The 21,617-nt window shown below is 43.5% G+C and overlaps 1 protein-coding gene across 1 annotated transcript in view; it reads left to right on the plus strand.

The window, feature by feature from the left end:
• The window catches only part of ADCY1 (adenylate cyclase 1), a 533,674-nt gene that overhangs the window by 374,469 nt on the left and 137,588 nt on the right, over window positions 1-21,617 (plus strand). Inside the window, exon 8 of the mRNA XM_030206815.1 lies at window positions 8,516-8,671. Within this exon, the coding sequence (XP_030062675.1) occupies window positions 8,516-8,671 (156 nt within the window). The remainder of the gene's footprint in view (window positions 1-8,515; window positions 8,672-21,617) is intronic.

A 21,617-nucleotide genomic window follows, 5' to 3' on the forward strand; every position in this document is an offset into this window, starting at 1 on the left:
CACAAAACAAAAGGAATAAGTTCCCACATGCCATGTTTTTCTTTTGATGTACGTACAGGAAAAAAAAAGATGTTAAATGCTCCCAGGTCTCAACCTAATTAATTATTTTTTAAAATAATAACTCTGATTGTTAAGTACCTGATACTGATAACATAATGTCTGTTTTGGTGGCCCTTTACTAGGTGAAAACATCTCTGCATGAATACAGGGAGTCCTTATAATCAGCCCCTCCAAATGACACAATGATTTATAATTTAGAACTTATTACCACTCTAACCAATGAAACCAATACTTCCTCTTTGTGCATCCATATGCTGCACAAGCCGGCATGCATGCTTGAAAATATAAGTAAGATAAAATAAAAGTTCTACCAACATTAAAAAACAACATGGATAGAGCAGCTCACGGGCTTGCTTGCTTTGTTTATGGTGAATAGGGATAACGGCTGCACGGAGGAGAAGGAAAGGGAGTCTAACCTCATGGGCTTCAGACGTCACGCCGTCTCCTGTTCTCAATCTAACGTCCTTGGTCAGTGCTCTCCTACTCGTTCCTTCCTGGCTTCCTGAACTGCTGCCCTTCTTCAATCTTCTGGGCTGCCGGTAGCATGAGTGATGTAAGCATAGTGCCTTCGGCAGCCTGAGGCTCTCCCTCTATTGCAGTAGCCCACCTATGCAGGACACAAAATTGTAGTAGAGGGAAAGCTTCCAAGCCTTCCAAGTGCTAACCTCACTGATGCTAACGGCAGCCCAGAAAATCGAAGGACAGCAATGCAGGGAGTGAGTAGTCAGTAGTACCCAAAACACAGGCACCTAACTGGCCACCAGGGATGGGGGGCCTGGGCTCCCAATGGCCCTCCCATAGATACCCCACTGCCACGCCAGTAGATCAGGTGACCGTGACCTTGTGCATGTGTGTGTGTGTAGCTATGCAATATTCCTAGTTGCTTGGAAACTGGACAAACTCTGAAAATATTTTTTAAATGGCCGGACACCCGACAGTGCCCTCAAAAACAGGACATGTCCAGGGAAATCCGGTCATATGGTAACCCTAGTAGGAAGAGAAGAGAAGAAGCTGCATATGGATGGGAGAGAGAGAAGAGGGCAAGCTGCTCATAGATGGGAAGGAAAAGAAAGGGGGACATGCTATTCATGGATGTTTACTTTTTTGGAAATGTACATCTTATCTAATTTTGTATTGAGATTATGTAAGAAAATGCATTTTTGTTACTTTTACCAGTATTTTCACTGCTTATAGGATCTGGCTTCTTAGGGAGAGGGGTCAAGGTGACTGTGCAGCAGCAGTGAGACTGGGATCGGGCCAGGGGCGGGGCTGGTGCGTAGGCCAGGGGTGAAGCTGGGGGCAGTACAGGTTGGGTTGGGGAGGGCTGACATTTTATTTTTTGTGTTCTCTTTTTTGTCTCCGCAAATATGGTAACCCTATAGAGGCAGGTAGGTGGGAGGAGGGTTACTCCTGCCTTCAGCACATTCAAAGTATGTAAGGATGTAGTTGGGGGTCACTAGACCACCAGGGAGTCTTATTTAGAGTGAGGGGTGTCAGGAGGCAGTCCACTGGACCGCAAGGGTTTTTTTCTGGGGTGGGGGGCCTTGGAGGATGTGCAGGAAGAGCAGGGTTGGGGTCGGGGTCCACTGGACTACCAAGGAAATTTTAAAGGTCTTGATGGGGGTTGGATTGGGAGGTGGATTGGGAGGTAGTCCACTGGATCACCAGGGGTTTTTTTTTTGGACATGTAGGAGAGAGAAGGGGAGCGGTCACTAAACCACCAGGGAGCTTTTTGAGTTGCATAAGGGGAGGGAACTCAAAAGGGGGATCCACTGACTCGCTGTCGACCCCCCTACCCTGTCCTCTCACATCTCCAATCTCTTCCCTTCCATTTTGTCTTCTGAATCTGTCGACACGGCTGTCTCTACCTACAATGAAATTCTCTCCACTGCTCTGGATACCCTAGCACCATCTGTCTCTCACCCCATTAAGCGCATTAATCCTCAGCGATCTCTTGTTCCCTTCAACTGCTCGCCCTAACTGAAACCTGGCTCTCCCCTGACGACTCTGCCTCAGTCGTGGCCCTTTGTCATGGAGGCTATCTCTTCTCCCACACTCCCCGCCCAGATGGCCGCGGTGGAGGTGTCGGGCTACTTCTCTTGCCCTCCTGTAGTTTTCAACCCCTCCTCCTACCGCAGTCTCACTGCTTCTCGTCCTTTGAAGCTCACTCCATCCGGCTATTCTACCCATTACCACTCAGAGTTGCAGTCATCTACCGCCCCCCTGATAAGCCCCTCTCTTCATTCCTTACTGACTTCGACGCTTGGCTCACTGTCTTTCTTGATCCAGCATCTTCATCCCTCATTCTTGGTGATTTTAACATTCATGTTGACAACCCATCCAACTCCTACGCTTCTAAATTCCTCACTCTGATATTCTCCTTTAACCTCCGACTATGCTCTACTACCCCTACCCACCATGATGGCCATTGTCTCGACCTCGTTCTCTTCTCTTCCTGCTCACCTTCCAATTTCTGCACCTCAGTCCTTCCTATCTCAGATCATCACCTAATCACCCTCACACTTCATCACCCTCCCCCTCAACCTTGCCCAACTATAACCACTGCCTTCAGGAATCTCCAAGCTGTCGACCCCCCTACCCTGTCCTCTCACATCTCCAATCTCTTCCCTTCCATTTCATCTTCTGAATCTGTCGACACGGCTGTCTCTACCTACAATGAAATTCTCTCCACTGCTCTGGATACCCTAGCACCATCTGTCTCTCGCCCCATTAAGCACATTAATCCTCAGCCCTAGTTAACCCCTTGCATCCATTACCTTCGCTCCTGCACCCGATCTGCTGAACGACTCTGGAGGAAATCTCGCACACTGTCAGAATTCACCCATTACAAATTCATGCTATCCTCCTTCCAGTCCTCCCTATTCCTTGCCAAACAGGAATATTATTCCCAATTAACCAATTCTCTTGGCTCCAACCCTCGTCGCCTCTTCACCACCCTCAACTCCCTACTTAAAGTGCCCTCCGCTCCCACCCACCCCCTCACTCTCTCCTCAAACACTAGCTGACTACTTCTGCGATAAAGTGCAGAAGATAAACCTTGAATTCACTTCCAAGCCTTCTCCTCCCTGTGACTTCTTAACCCACTCCCTCAACCAACCTAACCTGGCCTCCTTCTCCTCCTTCCCTGAGATCACCGAAGAGGAAACTGCTCGCATTCTTTCTTCCTCTAAGTGCACCACCTGTTCCTCTGACCCCATTCCCACCAATCTGCTTACCAACATCTCCCCTACAGTTAACCCCTCAATCTGTCACATCATCAACCTCTCTCTCTCCACTGCTACTGTCCCTGACACCTTCAAGCACACTGTAGTCACACCACATCTCAAAAAACCATCACTTGACCCCACCTGTCCCTCCGATTACCGCCCCATCTCCCTTCTACCCTTCCTCTCCAAATTACTTGAACGCGCTGTCCACAGCCGCTGCCTTTTTCCTCTCCTCTCAGGCCGTCCTTGATCCACTTCAATCTGGCTTTCGCCCACTACACTCGACAGAAACAGCACTCTCCAAAGTCTGCAATGACCTGTTCCTGGCCAAATCCAAAGGTCACTATTCCATCCTCATCCTCCTCGACCTATCTGCCGCCTTCGACACCGTCAATCATAATTTACTTCTTGACACACTGTCCTCATTTGGGTTCCAGGGCTCCATCCTCTCCTGATTCTCCTCGTATCTTTCCCAACGCACCTTCAGAGTATTTTCTAATGGCTCTTCTTCCACCCCCGTCCCACTCTCTGTTGGGGTTCCTCAAGGATCTGTCCTTGGACCGCTTCTTTTCTCGATATATACCTCTTCCCTGGGTTCGCTGATCTCATCACATGGTTTCCAGTACCATCTCTATGCCGATGACACCCAGCTTTACCTCTCCACTCCCGACATCACAGTCGAAACCAAGGCCAAAGTTTCGGCCTGCCTCTCAGACATCGCTGCCTGGATGTCTAACCGGCATCTGAAATTGAACATGGCAAAGACTGAGCTCCTTGTCTTTCCACCCAAACCCTCCTCTCCTCTTCCCCCACTTTCCGTCTCTGTTGACAACGCCCTCATCCTCCCCGTCTCTTCAGCCCGCAATCTCGGAGTCATTTTCGACTCCTCCCTCTTCTTCTCTGCCCATATCCAACAGACAGCCAAGACCTGTCGCTTCTTCCTCTATAATATTAGCAAAATTCGCCCATTTCTCTCTGAACAGACCACCCGAACCCTCGTCCACTCGCTCGTTACCTCTCGTCTTGACTATTGCAACCTTCTCGCTGGTCTCCCACTTAGCCACCTATCCCCCCTTCAATCTATCCAAAATTCCGCCGCACGTCTTATCTACCGCGTGAACCGATACTCTCATATCACCCCTCTCCTCAAGTCGCTTCACTGGCTCCTGATCCGCTACCGTATACAATTCAAGCTTCTCCTATTGACCTTCAAGTGCACTCAATCTGCAGCCTCCCATTACCTCTCTACCCTCCTCTCCCCGTATGTTCCCACCCGTAACCTCCGCTCTCAGGACAAATCACTCCTATCTGTACCCTTCTCCACCACCGCTAACTCCAGACTCCGCCCCTTCTGCCTCGCATCACCTTTTGCCTGGAGCAGACTTCCCGAGCCCATACGCCATGCGCCCTCCCTGCCCATTTTCAAGTCCTTACTCAAAGCCCATCTCTTCTCCCTTGCTTTTGGCGCATAACCACCTTCCCCATTCATGATACCTACACTGACTACTTAGTTTGTTACCTTTAGATTGTAAGCTCTCTTGAGCAGGAACTGTCCTCCCCATGTTTAAACTTGTACAGCGCTGCGTAACCCTGGCAGCGCTATAGAAATGCTAAGTAGTAGTAGTAGACTCTGGTGGATCCACTCTCAAGCCCTCCGCCTGTGCAACTCAAAAAAACTCCCTGATGGGCAAGCTGTCAAATGCATTTGACAGTAGTGTCAAATTAATTTGACAGCTTCAAGTCACAAACAGCGACCAATGCACAAAGGGGGATCTGTGCATTTCATTTGCATGGAATCTCCTTTGTGCATTGGTTGCTGTTTGCAGCTTAGTAACGTTTCCTGCAGCATCCGTATTTAACAGGTACCTTTGTGTATCATCCCCTTTTTCTGTTGTGAGACTCATTTGTTGTATTTGTGAACCTTTGTGTACAATAAGAAGTGCTAAAGCTGATTTTTTTTATACTAGTTGTAATTTTGTTGTTCTGTTTCTGTTCAGGTTACTAATTAAAAAAAAAACTTTTAAAAAATAAAGAAAATAGCACAATTTGTCAATATAATCCCCCTCGTATGTACAACTTTCTTTCACTTTTTAGCAGAACCACAACATTGAGTTTCATACCTTACATTTCTCTGTTCCAGTTATAATTTTTGGATGTGCTCAATCGATAGTGCCTTTTGGGCATGGTTTGTTTGTCTGTCGGTGTCTATCCATATGCTTAAACTTCTTTACACATGTGCAAACAAACCTGTGTTTCCTGATAAATTCAGGAGAAGAGAAGGAATCAGCAGCAGGAAATGGTGGGGTGCTGGGAAAGTCAGAACCCACCACCCAAAGATAAGTAGAGACAGCAGAAAAAGGTCAGTACCACATGGACCCTTAGCCCTACGACTAAAAAATTGTGAAAAAAAATCTCAAAATAGTAGCAGCACATTTTTCAATTTGCTAGAGAAGGTGTGCTACTGTGAAGGTTTCTCCAGTGTGTCGGTGGGATTCCAATCATCAACAGCACAGGAAGAACAGGCCTCCATCCATGGTGGTGGAACAGTCAGCCAGGCTGCTGAAGATGATAGCAAGCTGGGAAACAAGAAAAAGAAGTGAGTTCAAGTCAGAAGGAGGAGTGCAAGAGGGTGGAGTGAGCGAATGCAAGGGAAGAAAGACGGAGTATCGGAGACAGGGGAAAGGGTAGAGTGCAATAGACAGGGATAACATGGAAGGGAATTAGAATATATTGAATTTGGGGAAGGGCACAGAGCACATGGGAGAGAACATGAGGGAGGGGGATAGAATACTATATACTGACACCCATGAACAAACACACTTCCAGACACATCATTCCTCCTACACATCTCTAAATAATCCCCCTGTACCCCATATTCCTATACATCCCTACAAACATTCATACAGACCACCAATCATACATCCTCATCCCCCACTCCTTCCACTTTCTGCAGACATTCCACATCCTGTCTAAATATCCCAACCACATGTTTCCATAAATGGACACTGACACCCTGTCCATAGATACTAATATACACACTGTATCACTTAAACACACATGTGCTAAACATCCTAACCCAAGATAACAACTGCCACAATACAGACACGATCATGCCTGTCCCACTGAGTCGTTCATGAAGACATGCCCGAGTTTGCAAATGGAGCAAGGGGAATTCTGCCCTTACGTTGCACTGTGTGTACTTTTCTAACACTTCTTTCTACTTCAGATTGAGATACTGATGTTTGTTTCACTCTCTCGCTTCAAACCTTAATTGTACAGGGAATATATTGTTCAGATCATTTGAAATAAATGTTTTTCTGATGAATTGTGTTCTGTTGTAGTGAAATACATACACTATACTCTAACCCCCTGATATTCAGCTGGTAGAGGGCAGCACGTTGACTGCCTGCTGCCGGCGGTCAACCCAGATATTCAATGCTGGGCTGTTTCTGATGACCAGCATTCAATATCCAGTTCGTGCAGTGCCAGCTAGCGTATGGCAGGTTAAGTCAGACTTAACCAACCATGGCTTAACGGGCTAAGAAAGGACGGCTATTTATGTGGTCTTATTTGATCATTAAGCCCAGCTGGTTAAGTTCCAAATATGAGGACTTAACCAGTCATGCATCCAACATCTCTGGATTTATTTTGGGGGTTAACTGGGCATTTTCAGCAGTGATAACCAGTTAAATGCTGATGCAAATGCCCGGTTAAAGCCAGTTAACTGGTTGGCGGCTGCTCCCAGCCAGTTAATTTGCGCTGAATATTGTCTGATATTTTTCTAAAGATTCAAAGTGTATTAAGTGTCATTTTACTAAGCTGTATTAGGTGCTAATGCAAATGCATGCCTAACACAGCTTAAAGTGCTGTACTGTGGGACATGCTCAGGTGTCCTGCGATAACTGCCAAATTAGCACACACCAACCCATGTGCTACATTTTTTTTGGGGGGGAGGGGATGTCCCTGTGCTAAACAGCACATCCACGTTAGTATACACTAACCTCCAAATTCTGCATATGCTGCCTGATATTCAGACTACCGGAGATAGCCGGGCTATCTCCCACTGTCTGGGCTAAACCCGGATATTCCAGCATTGAGTAATACATGGTTTAACATTGGCTGGTCTGACTTTACCTGGCCAAGCTGATATTCAGTGCTGGCCGGTTAAAGTCAGTCCAGCCAAAGTTATTCTACCTATTGTGCAAACATGGCTGGTCTGCTTTTAAAAATCTACGGATAGCCAGTTATATTCAGTGCCGAATAGCCGACTATCTGGTGCTGAATATCGCTGGAAAGCTGCCTAAATGCCGTTTTAGCAGCCATTTAAAAAAATATTGGGTGAATGGTGCTCAAATTTGCGTGTACAAATTTTTGGGCACAAGTCAAATTTACATGCTCGATTTAATTGAATAGCAAGTATTTTAGCACCAATAACTGCAGTAACGAGCAATTATTGGTGCTAATTGGCACCAATTTCAGTTTCTGCATGCATCTTCCTAGGTGCTATTCTTTGCACACATAAATTATCAGTACAAAACTGAAAGGGGGGAATGGCTTTGGGAGGAGTATGGATGAGTCAGGGCTGTTCACTAAAGATGTGTGCACTGTTATAGAATTTAGGGGATCTGCACCTAATTTAGGTGCATGGATTTACACCGGGTTTTAGTTGGTGGAAATCCTCATCCCACCTCTAAGCACCGTGTATAGACTAGTGCTTAGCGCTCATTTTTTTTTTTATTTTTTTTTTGTGCCCACATTTGGGTACCATTTACTGAATCTAGTCCTAACTGGTTAGTACAGGAATGCCACTTGAGGCCTAAGGGCCCCTTTTACTAAGTGTTGGTAAACCCAATGTGCAGTAAAAGGGAGCCTCAGCGCATGTGAACAACACACGCCGATGCCAACGCAGGCACCCTTTTGCTGCAGTTTAGGAGCCCTAAGTTCGCATACAGTATTTTTTTTTAATGGTCGTGCACTAATGACAACATTGGCGCATGACCATTAAAATAAAAAATAGAAAATTGACAGTTTTACAATTGCAGTATAAATGGTCTTAGCACATACGAAAAACTTATATAAAGTGCACTGAGCCTACTGTTTGCCAAAGCTTCATGTAATGACCCCTTAATTTGCACTCCTGTTTACAGTGAAAATGCAAAATGCTGCTATTATTCCTTGATATATTTATCTTCTTTTAATTCTACCCTTTTGCACTTTTTTACTGACAGATATTTCCAGGACTGATTCTGTCTGACATAAAACCTGCCAAAAGGATGAAATTCAAGACAGTCTGTTACCTGTTGGTCCAACTTATGCATTGCCGTAAAATGTTCAAAGCTGAAATCCCTTTCTCGAATGTTATGACGTGTGAGGATGATGACAAGGTAAGATAAGCATGCCTATGCATTAAATACCCTGTGATCCATATTCAGTTTGGCAAATATCCAGATATTCAGTGCTACTCTGCATAGTGGCTGGCAGGGGCGTAGTCAGACCTCGAGGTGGGCGGGGGCCTGGGCCCAAGGTGGGGGGGCACATTTTGGTAACCGCCCCACTGCAGCCCCCTCCTGCTGCCCACTGCTGCCACTGTACATCTTGGCTGGCGGGGGTCCCCAACCCCTGCCAGCTGAAGACTTTGTCCAGTGCTGGTCTCCGGCGCCACTGCATTGCCTTACTTGCTCTGTCTTCCCCTCACGTCCAGCACGCTCCTTTTAGTGAAACTGAATTTCACTAAAAGGAGCGTGCCCGACGTGAGGGGAAGCGAGATCAGGGCATGCAATGTGGGGACCCTCGCCAGCCAATCAGTGGCCCAGAGCAAATTTGGGAGGCCCAGGCCCCTGTGGTTTTGGGTACGTGCCGATCCATTTTTCAGCACGCCTGTAAAAAAGGCCTTTAAAAAAATATTTGCCGAAAATGGACATACAGCAAAATCAAAATTGACGCACTTCCATTTTGGGTCTGAGACCATACCGCCAGCCATTGACCTAGCGGAAAGTCTCATGCGGTAACCAGGTGGTAATGATCTACGCGTTTCAAATGCTACTTGGCGTGTGGCCAAAAATATTTTTCAGATGTGCGTATCGAATGCACGCCAAAAATTAAATTACTGCAACAGTCACATGGTAGCTGGGCAGTAACTCCATTTTGGCACACGTTGAGCGTGCGTAGACGCTTACACGGCTTAGTGAAAGGACCCCTTAGACGAAAATATTTACCCAACAAATTTTTGGGGTGCCATATCTGGCCCATAGTGCTGAAGCAGTCTGTAAGATTATTCCAAGGCACTATGGGTCCTTTTTACTAAGCTGCATAGGGGTCTACGTGCGCCCAATGCACATAAATATTGAGTTACCGCCTGGCTACCGCATGACCCTTGTGGTAATTTTATTTTTGATGCGCATCTGCTACGCACACCAGAAAATATTTCTGGCATGCGGGTGGTAATCAGGCAGTAATTGGCGTTTTACGCGAGTAGACCATTGCCGCCCGGTTAACATGTGAGACCTTACTGCTAGGTCAATGGCTGGCAGTAAGGTCTCAGACCCAAGATGGACACATGGCAATTTTCATTTTGCTGCACGTCAATTTTTGTCAAAACTTTTTAAAAAGGCATTTTTACAGGTGCGCTGAAAAATGATTCTGCGCGCGCCTAAAACATGCGTCTATACTACCATAGGCCATGTTTCAGAGCACCTTTGTAAAAAGATCCCTATCTGAATAGTGCCTCTCACTATCCTGGTCTGCTGCACTTATCCGGATAGCAGGTGATGTTATATTAACTCCTGAATTTTAGCTCACAGCAAGTTAAATTGTTGTAAGTATTTTCTTATCCCCAGAGGACTTTCAATCTAAGGGTCCGATTTACTAAAAGACACTGCCATTCATTAACACACATTGTTTACCATGTCCATTGTAGGCAATGAGACCTATTGGCTGTTAACACGGACAAGCACATTTTAGAAAAACTGGCCCTACATTTGAATATTTTTTTAATTTGTACCCCACGCTTTCCCACTCATGGCTCAATGTGGCTTAGGTACTTATTTGTACCTGGGGCAATGGAGGGTTAAGTGACTTGCCCAGAGTCACAAGGAGCTGCCTGTGCCTGCAGAAAGAATTGAACCCAGTTCCCCAGGACCAAAGTCCACCACTCTAACAACTAGGCCACTCCTCCACTCCAACCAAGAAGGATTAATTGATATGTTTGAATTCCCAAGAAGAAAAAAAATCAGTGGAATTTGAATCCTCTGGTATGCAGGCCAATACTCCAGGCTATTCCTCCTAGCACTTTCTTGCAAATGGAAGGATACATTTTGTACATAGAAGTTGACACACAGTCAAAATGTATCTATTTTAAGTATGGGAAGTTCCAGGGCCATAGTGGCTAGTGATAATATTTAACCATTATCCATATAACTTTATTTCTTTTCGTGGCCCACATAAATAACAGTTGTAATGTTAAATGGATAATTTATCTATTTAAATTTAGGACTATATAACAGCAAATAAGGAGAACGAAAAGGTGCTTCATGATATACAGATACCTCATATAGGTATTTAAGCAGGTGCCTTCACTCTGAATGTTGATACTTATGTTTATATTAATTCATATTTATTTAGAGTCAATAAACGTTGTGAACTCCAAACAAATCTATGTGAACTTAAGTTTAGGGGGGAAGTTATCAACGTGGACTACTATTAAGATAGGTTATTTTACCACAAATCTTGCTATTTTAGTACACGGATGGAACAAAGACTGATTTATAAATTCCGAACGGTTGCACCTAATGGTTTGAAAATGGAGATTGATTTATCAGTATTCCTGTAATTGAGTTTTCACTGTGAGTACCTTCATTTATATATATATATTTTTATGCATTAATTCATTATTTATAATAGTAAGACATGTGGTAAAATAACCCGTCTTTTCTGTAGCCCACATTGATAACTACTCTCCTTGGTATTGGAAATAGATCAGAGTTAAATATTCAGAGAGAGTCGAGTTCCTCATTAGAGGTTTCTAAGGGGGTCCTATTACTAAGGTGCGCTGAGAAATGGCTACGTGTTTTGGGAGCACGCAGATCCATTTTTAGTGTGCCTATAAAAAGGCCTATAAAAAATATTTCACCCAATATGGATGTGTGGCAAAATAAAAATTGGTGCACATCCATTTTGGGTCTGAGACCTTTCCGCCACTCATTGGCTTAGCGGTAGGGTCTCACGCAATAACCGTGCGGTATTCATGTACACCATAGAATGACGATTACTACCCAGTTTCTGCTGCGCACTGGAAAATAAAAATTATTTTCCGGCACACTTAGCAGACGCACGTAAAAAACAAAATTACTGCCTGGGCCACACAGTAACCAGGCAGTAACTCTGAATTGATGCGTATTGGGCGCGCATAGGTGCCTACGCGGTTTAGTAAAAAAGCCCCTCAGGTGCTAAGATTAAGTCCTATATTTAGAAAGAAAAAGTGCAAACTTTTAGGGAGAAGGAGCTAATATTTACACTTGTGTTACAATGTAAATGTTAAAAATACTAGCATACACATGCGCATGTGCCAATATTATGCCTAAGTGCTATTCTGTAAGAACATAAGGGTTACCATACTGCAGCAGACTGAAGTCCATCAAGCCCTCTTTCCTATTACAACAGTACCTATCTAGGTCACAAGTACTTGGCAAGATCCCAAAAGAGTAAAACAGAAATAAGCAGTAGATTTTCCCAAGTAATAAATGTTTAAGGACTTTTCTTTTAGGAAATTATCCAAACCTTTTAAAAACCCTGCTAAGCTAACTGCTTTTACTACATTCTCTGGCAATGAATTCCAGAGTTTATACATTGAGTGAAGAAATATTTTCTGTGGTTTGTTTTAAATTTACTACATAGTAGCTTCATTGCATGCCCACAACCTTGTATTTTTGGAAAGGGTAAACAAGCGATTCACATCTACCCATTCCACTCCACTCAGTATTTTATAGACCTCTATCATTTCTAGCACTGGTAACTCCCCCACATCTTCTTTAATGAAAACTGAAGCAAAGAATCCCTTTAATATCTCTGCTGTGGCCCTGTCTACCCTGAGTGCTTTTTTTTTTTACCCTTTGGCTACCTAGCAGTCCAACTGATTCTTTTACTGGCTTCTTGCTTCTAATGTACCTAAAAATGTTTTTACTATGTGTTTTTGCCTCCAATACACTCTTCTTTGAAGAGTCTTTCTTTGCCCTTATCAGTGCCTTGTTATTTGACTTGCCATTCCTTATGCTGTTTCCTGTTATTTTCAGTTGGACCCTTCTTCCATTTTCTGAATGATTTTCTTTTAGCTCTAATAATTTCCTTCACCTCACTTTTTAACTATGCCTGCTGTCATTTGGCTTTCCTCTTTTTTAAATACATATAATTTATCTGGTCTAGACGTGGATAAATAACATCCACGCCTGATGCAAATCAGTCTCCTTTTTGAAGGTTAAATGTACTGGTTTCCTGTGTGTACTTACTCCATAGATTATATCAAATATGTTCATGTTATTATCACTGTTATCAAGTGGTCCCGGCACCATTACCTCCTGCACCAGATCATGCACTCCATTAAGGACTAGGTCTAGAAATGTTCCCCCTCATGTTGTTTCCTGAACAAACTGCTCCATAAAGCAGTCCTTGATTATCAAGGAACTTTACCTCCCTAACATGCCCTCATTTACCCCGTTAATATTGGGGCAATTGAAACCACACTATTATTATTGTGTTACCCAGTTTGTTAGCCTCCCTAATTTCTGATAACATTTCTGCATCTGTCTGAGCACACACATCTTGGATAGTGCATATTTGTAAGGGACACACAAAGATGGAGCCAGAGCAGAACATTGGTAAGGCTCCCACCTATGCATGTAACTTATTCAATGTTTATTTATTTATTTAAAACCTTTATATACCCTCTTGCATCCCGAAAAATAATTCTGTAAATGTCATGGGAAACTAAACAAAATGAAATATTTTGGCTTGCACACCACTTCTCTAAAGGTGGCAAAAATTAAGGACCTCTTTATCAAGCCACGCTAGCGGTTCCCATTTGGCAATGTCGATGGAGCCCATTCAAAGTGAATGGGCTTTGTTGGTATTACCACACTGGGAGTATCTAGTGCAGCTTGATAAAACAGGCCCTAAGTGTCTTATGATTTAAGGTAACTAAATTTTAGCATCCAGAGTAGAAGTATACACAGTTTTTTTTTTAATTTCTATTGATACACAGTGATATAATCTGGTCCCCATCCCCACCTGTCCCCAGTCAATTCTGTTCTGCCTGACCCATCATATTGATATCATCCCCTCATCATCCCCATACCCAACCTCCATTTAAAAGAACTTGTACATCCAAACAAAACATAAAATGCATCCTATAACTTGTTCAAATTTAACAAAAAAACAGGCATAACTTTGTTAAATGTGCAAGAAAAACGTATTAATGTGGACTGTGAGAAAACTATCATTTCAAACTATGTAAAAACAATACCATCTACAAAGCCAGAGCTCAGTTCCTTTCTACACTCCTCAATTGCTCATGGCGCAGCTGAAAAGAATGCTCAGATGTCTGCTCCCTGCTTGGAACTCCTGCCACCGGCACATCATGTGTCAGGTTCAGGCACACATGGGACTTCTCTTGACAATAGGTAGTAAGAGAAACAGAATTCCTTGTCTGAGCTCAGCATGTGTGTATCCACTTTGTTGACCACTGAAGCTGTTTCCTGGCTCTTGAAGAAGTCTTCAAAAACAATCTGCCTCTGATTCTTCTCATTTGGATGTTTTGTTGGTGGTTCAGCAATTGGTTACACTTGATTATAGCTTGATCTGCTGTCAGTGTTCATAGTTTGATTATTGCATTGTTACGCCCTTCTTTTTAACATTTTTGTAAGCAATATTGCTGAAGGGCTGTTTGGTAAGGTTTGCCTCTTTGCAGAAAATACCAAAATCTGTAATAGGCTAAACACCCCTGATGGTGTGGATAACATGAGGAAGGACCTTCAAAAATTGAAGAATTGTCCAGAATTTGGCAGCTAAGATTTAATGCTAAAACTTGCAGCATTTGGGCTGTAAAAACACAAGGGAACAGTACAATTTAAGGGCAAAGAAATTTTCTGCACGAAAAAGGAGAGGGACATGGGTGTGGTCATATGTGATGATCTTAAGGTCGCCAAACAGGTAGAAAAGGTGACGGTGAAAGCTAAAAGGATACCCGTGTGCATAGTGAGGAATGGCCAGTAGGATAAAGGAGGTGTTAATGTTTCTGTATAAGATGGTAAGATCTCATTTTGAATATTGTGTACAATTCTGGAGACCACACCTTCAAAAAAAATGTAAACAGGATGGAGTCAGTCCAGAGGGCGGTTACTAAAATGGTCAGTGGTCTTCATCATAATGTGTATGGGGACATACTTAAAGATCTCAATATGTGTACTTTGGAAGAAAGATGGGAGAGAGAAAATATGATAGAGACATTTAAATACAGTATCTCTATGGCATAAGTACACAGAAGTGAGTCTCTTAAAGGAAATGCTAGAATGAGGAGACATAGAATGAAGGTGAAAGTGGACAGACTAAGAAGTAATCTGAAGAAATACTTCTTCATGGAAAGGGTAGTGAAATCTAGGTATGGCCTCCCAGTAGAGGTAGTTGAGAGGAAAACTGTATCTGAATTCAAGAAAGCTTGGGATAAGTCCACAGGAACTCTAATGTAGAAGAAGGGATTATAGATTACATGAATGGGCAGACTAGATAGGCCATATAGTCTTTATCTGCCTTAATTTTTCTGTGTTTCAACCGGCATCAAATGTAAATTACCCTTCAGTCTTGGATCCAGCAACGTTGCTGCCAAGTGTGTCTATGAAACTGTAAAACAGCGATCCAGGTGATCTGCAAGACAATTCTTTAAGGATGCTATCACATGGCTGTCTGAGCTTGCAGTTGTCAGATGCTAGTTCAACTGATATTTTGTTGGGGCTATCAGATGTAGTGAAGGCTTAGTATCTGTTGACATTTCTTTTCTAGCCCTGTCAAATGGTTTCAACACCATAACAATTTCTGCCAGCAAGGAGTCATCAATTGTACACAATTTGGCCAGGAACTGCTTGTTTGCACTAGGTTACATAAATACATAACTATTGCCATACTGGGACAGACTGAAGGTCCATCAAGTCCAGCATCCTGTTTCCAACAGTGGCCAATCCAGATCACAAGTACCTGGCAAGATCCCCAAAAATTACAATACATTTTATGCTGCTTATCCTAGAAATAAGCAGTGGATTTTCCCCAAGTCCCATTTTAATAATGGTCTATGGACGTTTCCTTTAGGAAGCCAGCCAAACCTTTTTTAAACCCCGCTAAGCTAACCACCACATTCTCTGGCAACAAATTCCAGCATGTAGCTCCTCCATATTCTCTGCCACAGATTTCAATGTCAGCAGGATGCTGTTCCAACAAGTTGACATGCACTGATTGAGCACTTTCTTCAGTGAACTATTGACTTTCATTCATTTAGAACCCCTTTTACAAAGACTTGCTAGCATTTTTAGCACATGTATTGCCAATGTGTGCACTAAATGATAGATATGCCCATATATTCCTGTGGGTATCTCTAGCATCTAGTGCATGCTAATCATTAGCATGCACTAAAAACACTAGCACACCTTTGTAAAAGACTCTCTTAGTAAGTGTAACAACCTTCTTGCACAATGTTCACTGAGGAGGTCATTCAGATAAACTTCAGTTTTTAATGGCTGCAGTCCATATGAGCATGAGATTGAGACTATTACATATGCATTCAGACCTCATCTCATAAGCACATGAGCACCGCCATACTGGGAAAAGACCAAGGGTCCATCAAGCCCAGCATCCTGTATCTGACAGTGGCCAATCCAGGCTTCAAGAACCTGGCCACCCCCCAAAAAAATAATTGTTAATAATGTTCAATGGACTTTTCCTTCAGGAATCTGTCCAAACCCCCCTTAAACTCCGTAAGGCCAGCCGCTGCCACCACATTCTCTGGCAACGAGTTCCAGAGTCCAACTACATGCTGAGTAAAGAAAACCTTTCTCCTATTTGTTTTAAATCTACCATATTCTAGCTTCATCTTGTGTCCCCTGGTTCTATTATTGTTTGAAAGTGTAAACAAACACTTCACATCTGTCCGCTCCACTCCGCTCATTATCTTGTAGACTTCTATCATATCACCCCTCAGCCGCCTTCTCTCCAAGCTGAAGAGCCCTAACCTTCCTAGCCTTTCCTCATAGGGAAGTTGTTCCATCCCCTTTATCATTTTTGTCGCCCTTCTCTGCACCTACTTCAATTCCTTTATATCTTTTTTGAGATGCGGCGACCAGACTTGGACACAATATTTGAGGTGCGGTCACACCATGGAGCGATACAACAGCATTATAACATCCTCGTGTTTGTTTTCCATCCCTTTCCTAATAATACTCAACATTCTGTGCGCTTTCTTAGCCGCCATGCTGCTTTCATATTGGCTGCATTATAAGTCACATAGATTATACTCTGCCAAAATGCTCAAAATAAATCAATGAATATTTTCACCAGTTTATCAGTGGTTTCCCTTGTTGCCAAATTGCTGAACACATGCACCAGTTTTTATCAAGGTGAGCTCTTCTTTTGATTTTGATATTTTTTTAGCTGAGGTGTTGGTGTCAAGTTTAAGTCAAGGTGTGCACAGGAACATAATCTGGTCCCCATTCCTTCATGCCCCCCATTCACTTCCAATCTATACCCTCCTATTACTCATTTTTGATCCATTCCCTGTTATCCCCATGATAATAATCACTTTTTTTCCCCTTCACCGTAAATTCTCATGGGTTTCCCATTATTCCCGTCCTGCACACACCTCAAATCCAGAGCTAAGATATATTTACATTCTATTCTACTCTATTCCACTCTGATCAACAAAAGGTTCTGGGCAGATTTACAAAAGAAATCAAATAGAGAGTTGAGAATTACAAACTTAGCATGGTTATTATTATATAATCAAAGTAGAAAAATTACAGTGTCACCAATTTTCTAAGTATTTATGTGTATGATTATGTTTATTCAGGCTTACAATACCACCTTACTTAACTAACAGATCCAAGCGGTTTACAGATTAAAATTCACACAAACTAGAAAAAGAAAAGGAACTAAAATAAATCATACAGGAAAGAGATGAACATGCATACAATCGCTAAGGGGAGTCATCAGGCAAAGGGGGGCATAGGAGCTGAGGAACGGATGGCACAAAGGTAAAATACCACACACTTACAATGCCGATTACCAACCAGTTAGTGCCGCTCACCGGAAAATTTCTAGCCCGCTTACTGGACACATGTAGAAAATGAAATTATCACCCAGGCCACATGGTAGCTGGACAGTAGTTCCAAACTAGTGTGCATTGGGCGTGCATAGGCGCCTATGTAGCTTAGTAAAAGGGCCCACAATTGTTTAATAAGAATGCCTTTAGTTGAGGGAAAGCGTAATATTTTGATGTCAAATTGAGAAACACTTCTTAAAGCAGAGCATGAAATAAATTAACAATGTCCAGGTGCATAACTCTGAATATTTTGGCGTATAAGAACAAAAATGTTCCCTTACAGGGTAAGACCAAAGGTCTGTCTACCCAGTATTCTGTTTCCAACAGTGGTCAGTCCAAGTCACCTGTCAAAATCCAAAAAAGTACTTCTTAGCCAGGATCAGGTGACCCTCAGGGGGAGGAATGCTGGCTTCGGCCTAACCCCTGGTAAGCCTTTTCTTGGTTGAGAGGTGCCCAGCTCTCCCACCGGTTGCCTTCTCAGGTGCCGTGGAGGACTTGCAGCTCATCTGCATATCCTCGGAGCCTTCGCCGGAGTGACTCCCAGGTCCGTTCCGATCCACTCGGGTCCTCTGCTCAAGGTGCCGCGCGCCATTAGGCGCGCAAAAGCTTTCCTTCTAATAAGTTCTGGGAGAAGAGGATATTTCTCTGGTAAGTGAACAAATTTTGCTTGTGCTTTCGGAACTTGAAGATTGGGGTTTAAAGGAGGAACTGTAAGTTAGTGATAGGCTGATATCCTTAATACTTTAGCAAGTTTTAAATTACGGAAAAACTCAAAAAACACTAAGATGGAGTCAGCAGTCCAGCAGTGAGAGGGGTGCTATCCAGTCTTTTGCATTGAGTGTCACATGTATGATTATCTCCCAATTGGTGAGGTGTCATGTGTGTGTGCCCGATGCAAAGAGCTCCTAGCTCTCAGAGAACGTGTCCGTTCTCTTGAGGCTAGAGTAGCAGACTTGATGGAGCTGAGGGAGACAGAGAGGTACATAGAGGAGACCTACAGGGATGTTGTAGAGAAGTCCCACCTCCAGTCAGGTAGCCCCTGTGCTACCTTGGAGGAGGGAGGTCTCCTAGAAGGAGAGCATCACCCTGGTGAAGTAGGAAGTACTCCTGTAGCCAGGACCTGCCCACCAGGGGATGTATTATCCTTTCGCACCGAGGATATATCTCCAAATGTTGCCCGGGAGGGAAAGGTTAGGACAGCTGTTGTACTTGGTGATTCGATCATTAGGCATATAGATAGCTGGGTGGCTGGTGGACGTGAGGATCGCCTGGTGACTTGCCTGCCTGGTGCGAAGGTGGCGGACCTCACGCGTCACCTAGATAGGATTTTATATAGTGCTGGGGAGGAGACGGCTGTCTTGGTACATGTGGGTACTAATGACATAGGAAAATGTGGGAGAGAGGTTCTGGAAGCAAAATTTAGGCTCTTAGGTAGAAAGCTGAAATCCAGATCCTCCAGGGTAGCATTTTCTGAAATGCTACCTGTGCCACGCACAGGGCCCAAGAGACAGGCAGAGCTCCAGAGTCTCAATGCGTGGATGAGACGATGGTGCAGGGAGGAGGGCTTTAGATTTGTTAGGAACTGGGCAACAATCTGGGGAAGGGGGAGCCTATTCCGAAAGGATGGGCTCCATCTTAACCAGAGTGGGACCAGGCTGCTGGCATCGGCATTTAAGAAGGAGATAGAGCAGCTTTTAAACTAGAAATGGGGGGAAGGCCGACAGTCGCTCAAAAGAGCATGGTTCGGGATAAGGTATCTTTCAAAGATATCACCATAACAGGGAAGATAGAGTATCCTGATAGTGAGGTTGCAAAAGAGATTGTAGTAGATCGGGTATCTTTAAATAACAATAAAAATCAGACAAAAGATTGCCAATTAATACTGTCAAGTACTAAGCATGATGTACTTAGGAACAACAAACATAGTTTGAAATGTCTATATGCGAATGCCAGGAGCCTAAGAAATAAGATGGGGGAGTTGGAATATATTGCACTAAATGAAAAATTAGATATAATAGGCATCTCTGAGACCTGGTGGAAGGAGGATAACCAGTGGGACACTGTCATACCGGGGTACAAATTATATCGTAGTGATAGGGTGAATCGGATTGGTGGAGGGGTAGCATTGTATATTAACGAGAGCCTTGAATCAAATAGATTGAAAATTCTACAGGAAACAAAACACTCCTTGGAATCACTGTGGATTGAAATTCCATGTGCAAAGGGGAAAAGGATAGTGATAGGAGTGTACTACCGTCCGCCTGGCCAGGATGAACAGACGGATGCGGAAATGTTAAAGGAAATCAGGGACGCAAACAAACTGGGCAACACAATAATAATGGGGGATTTCAATTACCCGCATATAGACTGGGTTAATGTAACATCTGTACACGCAAGGGACATAAGATTTCTTGATGAAATCAAGGACAGCTTCATGGAACAGCTAGTTCAGGAGCCAACAAGAGAAGGAAAAATACTAGACTTAGTCCTTAGTGGTGCTCATGATCTAGTGCAGGGGGTAACGATACGAGGGCCGCTTGATAACAGTGATCATAATATGATCGGTTTTGATATTGGCATTGAAGGAAGTGAAACTAGGAAATCAAGTACGCTAGCGTTTAACTATAGAAAAGGTGATTACGACAAAATGAGAAAAATGGTGAAAAAAAGACTGAAAGGAGCAGCTCGCAGAGTAAAAAACTTGCATCAGGCGTGGATGCTGTTTAAAAACACCATCCTGGAGGTTCAGGACAAATATATTCCACGTATTAGAAAAAAGGGAAAAAAGACTAAACGTCAGCCGGCGTGGCTAAAAGTAAGATAAAGGAAATCATTAGAGCCAAAAAACAATCCTTCAGAAAGTGGAGAAGAGAACCAACTGAAAGTAACAGGATAGATCATAAGGAATGCCAAGCCAAATGCAAAGCGGAGATAAGGAGGGCAAAAAAGGACTTTGAGAAGAAATTAGCGTTGGAAGCAAAAATACATAGTAAAAAATTTTTTAGATACATTAAAAGCAGGAAACCGGCCAAAGAGTCGGTTGGGCCGCTGGACGAAAATGGTGTTAAAGGGGCGATCAAGGAGGACAAAGCCGTAGCGGAGAAATTAAATGAATTCTTTGCTTCGGTCTTCACCGAGGAGGATTTGGGGGGGACACCGGTGCCGGAAAGAATATTTGAAGCGGGGGAGTCGGAGAAACTAAACAAATTCTCTGTAACCTTGGAGGATGTAATGGGTCAGTTCAGCAAGCTGAAGAGTAGTAAATCACCGGGACCTGATGGTATTCATCCCAGAGTATTAATAGAACTAAAAAATGAACTTGCGGAGCTACTGTTAGAAATATGCAATCTGTCCCTAAAATCGAGTGTAGTACCGGAAGACTGGAGGGTAGCCAATGTTACTCCGATTTTTAAGAAGGGTTCCAGAGGAGATCCGGGAAATTATAGACCGGTGAGTCTGACGTCGGTGCCGGGCAAGATGGTGGAGGCTATTATTAAGAATAAAATTGCAGAGCATATACAAAAACATGGACTGATGAGACAAAGTCAGCACGGATTTAGTGAAGGGAAGTCTTGCCTCACCAATCTAATGCATTTTTTGAGGGGGTAAGCAAACATGTGGACAATGGGGAGCCGGTTGATATTGTATATCTGGATTTTCAGAAGGCGTTTGACAAAGTGCCGCACGAAAGACTCCTGAAGAAATTGCAGAGTCATGGAATCGGAGGTAGGGTATTATTATGGATTAAGAACTGGTTGAAAGATAGGAAGCAGAGAGTAGGATTGCGTGGCCAGTATTCTCAGTGGAGGAGGGTAGTTAGTGGGGTCCCGCAGGGGTCTGTGCTGGGTCCGTTGCTTTTTAATGTATTTATAAATGACCTAGAGATGGGAATAACTAGTGAGGTAATTAAATTCGCCGATGACACAAAATTATTCAGGGTCGTCAAGTCGCAGGAGGAATGTGAACGATTACAGGAGGAC

Source organism: Microcaecilia unicolor, chromosome 1 (assembly GCF_901765095.1).
Source record: "Microcaecilia unicolor chromosome 1, aMicUni1.1, whole genome shotgun sequence".
NCBI classification, from domain to species: Eukaryota; Metazoa; Chordata; class Amphibia; order Gymnophiona; family Siphonopidae; genus Microcaecilia; species Microcaecilia unicolor.